This window comes from Acomys russatus, chromosome 17 (assembly GCF_903995435.1).
Source record: "Acomys russatus chromosome 17, mAcoRus1.1, whole genome shotgun sequence".
In the NCBI taxonomy this organism is placed as follows: Eukaryota; Metazoa; Chordata; class Mammalia; order Rodentia; family Muridae; genus Acomys; species Acomys russatus.
The window spans coordinates 42,079,954-42,084,979 of NC_067153.1; the positions used below are offsets into that span (position 1 = coordinate 42,079,954).

The 5,026-nt window shown below is 59.3% G+C and overlaps 1 protein-coding gene across 3 annotated transcripts; it reads right to left on the bottom strand.

The window, feature by feature from the left end:
* Nucleotides 1-380: 380 nt before the first annotated feature.
* On the bottom strand, nucleotides 381-4,788 carry Slc16a8 (solute carrier family 16 member 8). Of its 3 annotated transcripts, none has more exons than XM_051159961.1 (6): nucleotides 4,207-4,788; nucleotides 3,328-3,406; nucleotides 2,945-3,163; nucleotides 2,219-2,362; nucleotides 1,249-2,022; nucleotides 381-847 (listed from the first exon to the last, which is right to left on the bottom strand). In XM_051159961.1, exons 3-6 carry the CDS (start codon nucleotides 3,156-3,158, stop codon nucleotides 528-530), a joined length of 1,452 nt encoding a protein of 483 aa, XP_051015918.1. In that variant the 5' UTR covers nucleotides 3,159-3,163; nucleotides 3,328-3,406; nucleotides 4,207-4,788; the 3' UTR covers nucleotides 381-527. The 3 variants fall into 3 exon arrangements, with proteins under 3 accessions (XP_051015918.1, XP_051015920.1, XP_051015919.1); XM_051159963.1 differs by lacking the exon at nucleotides 4,207-4,788 and adding an exon at nucleotides 3,756-3,983; XM_051159962.1 differs by lacking the exon at nucleotides 4,207-4,788 and adding an exon at nucleotides 3,756-3,983 and having other exon boundaries at nucleotides 3,328-3,453.
* Nucleotides 4,789-5,026: the final 238 nt, after the last annotated feature.

Below are 5,026 nucleotides of genomic sequence, written 5' to 3' on the forward strand. Positions count from 1 at the left end.
GTTCTGACCCAGAGTTGTGGGTCCTCTAGAGGGGTGGCCACTCAGGGCCGTGAGGGGGACATGCACACTTCAAGGGCCTCCAGGGTTTCTCTCCACCTCCTGGCTCCCATGCTGTCTGGAACTGACTCAAGTCTACATGTGGAAAAGACCCAGGATAGGTCTCTGCTCCTGGCCATAACCTTGGACCACGCGCTTCCCATGCAGATGGTAGCTGAATGTGTTTCAGCGTGCAGCATCCCCACCAGCCCCTGATGTCTGGCTGGGGAGCACACCCCCTCCCCCAAAAATGCCTGCTGAAGCTCAGGGCACCTTGGGGAGACCCTTCAGACTCCTACCCCTCCCCTAGCTCAGGTGACCCAAGCACAGGAAAAAGATACATCTTTCTCGGGTGGGCCTTTATCGTGTGCTCCTTGTCAGCCCACAGCAGCTTCCCTGGGAACAGGGCCTGGCAGATGAGGTACCCAAAGGACCATCCCAGGCTGCCTCCCCATACACCAGGCCCTCAGAGGGGAAGGCTGCCTGATGTGCTACACAGACTCATGGCCCAGCTTAGGTACTGCCTTCTCTGGTTCTGGTCCTGGGGACCCAGCCTGTAGGCTCAGCACCTCCAGAGCCTCAAGGCTGCCAGGCGGCTCAGTGCTGGCAGGCATTGGCTCAGAGTCCCTCTCAGCGTCCATGTCCTCGATGTCACTGGTCCCTCCCTCAACAGCTGGACCCAGTGAGGTGTCCTTAGAGCAGCGCAGGCAGCAGTAGGTGGTAACTGCCATGAAGATTGCTGCCAAGGCCACCTCGGAGCCAGCAAGGTAAAAGATGAGCTCGTAGTTCTTCAGAGCGTCCACTAGGCGGCCTAGGGCGGGTGGCAAAATCTGTCAGGGTCCCTCAGCACTAGCTGGACGGACGGGGCTTACTGGTAAAGCAAATGCCCTGTCACTCTGGGGCCACAACTCAGGCTAAGCTTCCACATCTAACCCCCTGCCCAGCCTTCATGCTAACTGCTAAAGACCCATGGCCAAGATAGCCGGCTAGACAGCCAGTTGTGTTTGTTCCGGAGACAATCTGGCTTTTCCACCTTCGCCCTCTGTGTGTAGTCCCTGGTTGGAGGAGGAGCTACCTGACCATGGAGGGAGTCCACCAACCAGGCTTTTGAGCAAGGGGCCCCTCCTAACCTCTCTCCGTGGAAGTTCTATCTAAAAGGCTTCCCTTAGGCTAATAGGTCCCAGGCGTTGCCACCCCTCCCACGGTGCGCACCGGCAGAGGGCGGTCCTATGAGCACAGCCACAGCCTCCACGAGCAGGACTAGGCCCAGCGCACTGGGGAAGCGGGGTGCACCCACAGTTGCCATGAGCACCTCGAACTGCAGCGCACCCACCATGCCGTAGGAGAGGCCGAAGGCAATGCAGAAAGCCACGAGGGTGCTGTAGGAGCGTGCACGCGCACTGATCAGGTCCGTGAGCCCATTGGCCAGCAGGGCCAGGCTAAAGAGGTAGGAGACATGGGGTCTCAAGCGCTCCAGTCCCGCCAGGACCCCACACGCCGGCCGCGCCACGATGTCCACGAAGCCCACGATGGACAACAGGAAGGCGGCTTCGGCATCAGGTACGCCTGCGTCCTTGGCGTAGTTCACCAGCAGGATGGGCGGCACGAAGAGCCCCAACGCCATCAGGAACTTGGTGACCACGTACACCATGAAAGTGCGGTCGGTACAGACCGTCACGTCCAGCAGGCGGCGGCGGGGAGCCCGGCCACCGGGATGCGCAGGGTCTGGGCGCGGCAGAGGCGGGGGCCCTGGGGGCGGCCGCATGACTGCCCCGCAGGCGCAGCAGTGCAGCAGGAGGCCGCCAAACAGCAGGAAGCCGCCCCGCCAGCCGAAACACTCACCCAGCAGCTGGCCGAGCGGCGACAGCGCGGACAGAAACACCGGGCTGCCTGCCGCTGCCAGCCCGTTGGCCAGAGGCCGTCGCCGCTCGAAGTAGAGCCCCAGCATGATGAGCGACGGCTGGAAGTTGAGAGCCAGGCCCAGGCCTGCGGGCGAGGCAACTTGGCTGGGATTCCTGCCCCCGCCCCCGGACGGGATGGATGAGTCTGAACCCAGGATGCTGAGCCAGGTGACTTGGGGGACAGAAGCCCCTTGAGGGAAAACTGAGAACTGAGAGATTTACAGCAGGGACTCCCGACCCGCATCCACACCCCCGCAGGGGAGAGACATGGATACCCTTACCTGTGAGCACTCCAGCCGTCAGGTACAGCTCCAGGAGGCGTGAGGCAAAGGAAGCCAGAATCATGCCTGCTGAAGCCAGCAGCCCACCGGCCAGCATCACCGGGCGACAGCCAAAGCGAGTCACAAGGATGCTGGACAAGGGGCCTGTGGGCAGCGGAGGGTCACCGTCCAGGTTGGACCACTGTCCCCTCCAGAAAATGGGCCAGGTTGTGCACTTCTGAGACCTGAAAGACCTTGAAGGGGTGATTACTTCCCACTAACCCTCCCCTCCACAGACCAAGAGGGCATAGCTTGACTAGACAGGGTGGTATATGTGGGGGGGCGGGTATGTCGTGGCCACCTATCCCTTACCCCTCCTGAGAACCCAACAACCCAAGTAGGAAGGACAGTTTCTATGTCTCATCTCTAGGTCCCACCAGGTTGCCATCCTCCTGAAGGCTCCCACCCTCTTCAGCCTCTCAAAACTCCAGCATTAGGGCTGTGGGAAGCTGGAATGCTTATCCTGGGTAACCTCCAGTGTAGGTCTGTTAGCAGGAATGGACCCCATGCGTCCAGGCCAGCAACAGGAGCTAGGCTCCATTTCCATGAATGTGCCCTACCCATTCTTTCCTAGGGCAGGGGCTTCCACCAACTAGCCAACAGTGGGGGGGGGGGTGCCTGTCTCATCTCTAGATTCCCAACTCCAATGCTGGACCCCAGGAGGCGTGGCCTGGGAAGAGTGCTGACCCGTTCCATAGAGCATGGCTAGCATTATGGAGGACACCCAGGCCGTGTCACTGTAACCTGCCCCGAAGTCGTGCTTGAGCTCTCGGAAGAAGACGCTCACGGCCTTGGGGAACCCGTAGGCGAAGCCGGTGATGACGAAGCAGGCACCCAGCACCACCCAGCCCCAGCCACCATCTGGGGGGCCTGCACCCCGCCTTGGGCCGCTGGCACCCATTGCCTCTGCCTCTGCCTCTGCTGGAGAAGAGAGAGACAAAAGGCAGTGGCAGATGCTGTAGGAGAGTGGATTGAGACCTGCGAGGAGAAACAACCCCAGACCACCCACTGAGAACCAGTTCAGGTTCATAGAGGCAGCAAGGTGGAAAGGCCACCCCAAGTCTTCCGACCTTCCTGCAAAGGCCAGCAAACGCTGAATGGAAAGTTGACTCCAAGGTTTCCTCACCAGAGTTCCTCTCCTCCTGAGACCTAGTAATGGCAGGGGAAGAGGTGTAGTGAGTCTAGACTCCTGCAGCCTGGACCGGGGGCAGGGGTGGGGGGGAGAGAGAGGGAGAGAGGTGTGTGTGTGTGTTTGTGTGTGTTTGTGTGTGTGTACAGGGATGACCAGAGAGAGGTAGGGGTGTGTGTATGTATGGTGTGTGGTGTGTGTGTGTGTGTGTGTGTGTGTGTGTGTGTGTGTGTGTACGGGAATGACCAGCATTAGCCCTGAACACATGGAGGTCTGCGGACAAACGAGCCAAACACCAAGTGGGGCAGCGCCAGCTGCGGCTTGTTCCTAACTTTTCAGGGATGAAAACAGCAGGGATACTGGGCTCACCTCAGCCTGTTTGGTCCAGCTTGTGCCAGTTCTGGAAGGAGTTTGCCCTGTAACTTGGACAAGCTTTTCCCCTCCTGGCTGAGTTTCAGCTTCCCCACTAGTAGGGTGGCTGATTCAGCAACTGTCCGCCATCCCCAGCCAGTGGACCCCATGGGCAGGTGAGGACTTTGGAAAGGGTTCTGAGAGACCCGAGCCCCGGCAGTTCCCAGCCTAGGCCCTCCATCCCTAGGCAGCACTTCCAAGTCCTACAGCACCCGCCACCACAGGTGAAGGTGGATGGCCCAGGGAGTCCTAAAAACCCCGGGCTCTCCCTCCAGGACCCCTCCCCTAGGGACATCTAGGACTCTGCCCAGGTTGTGGCTTTCCTTACCGCCCCACCCCACCCACCCCAACATGACTATGAACACAGGGACAAGAAGCTGCCTCCTGGCAGCTGGCACCACATACTCACCTGGGCCTGCCTCTGGATTTAGGGTTCAGCCTCACATCTCCTGAGGGAGGGGCTGCCTCCAGCTCCGTGAGTGTCCAGCCTTGACTACAGTGGTGGCACTTGTGCTGACAGCTCCTTCTCCAGGCCTGGGGCTTAGAGTCCCCTCATCCCACCCCTGCTAAGAGGCTTTCACTAGGAAGGGAGCTGAGCACAAGTGATGACTACGAGCCTGGGGAGCTGACAGTGGGACAAAGGGCAAGGAGACACACACCCCCCCTTACTCCCTGGGTCCTCTGACAGGGGGCACAAAGCTCTGCCTTGGGAGAGGAGTCATAATCTGGGGCTGGGGGCACAGTAGATCCTTGGAGAGGCCCAGTCTGTCAAGTGGCTTCAGTGCACCATTGCTCCCACCCCACCCCCAGGTTACATTCCAGGAGGAGCTCCTGGCTCCCCTAGGGTAAGTCTAATCCAGGCCTGAGCCTGGCTATGAGGGGGTGGAGGGGCTGGAACAAAGGGTGCTGTGTCCCAGGCCACTTAAGGGGAATAAGCACCATTTCTTGGGATGCCATCTGGAGACTGGAAGGTGTGAGGGCAAAGACCTTAATGCAGATTATTATAAGGGGGTGGGGTCCTGAGGGGCTGGCCTGAGATGACATTCTCCTCAGGGAATCTCGCTTTCCAAGACATTACCCTATCACCAAATCAGACACCTTCACCCCCTCTGTGCCCACTTCCTTTATTATTATTTTTTTTTAATCACTTACAAAAGTTAAACAGGGATGCATGTGGGACAGGTGCTTCTCTTCGGGTCATTGGCAGGAAGATATGGAAGGCAAAACGC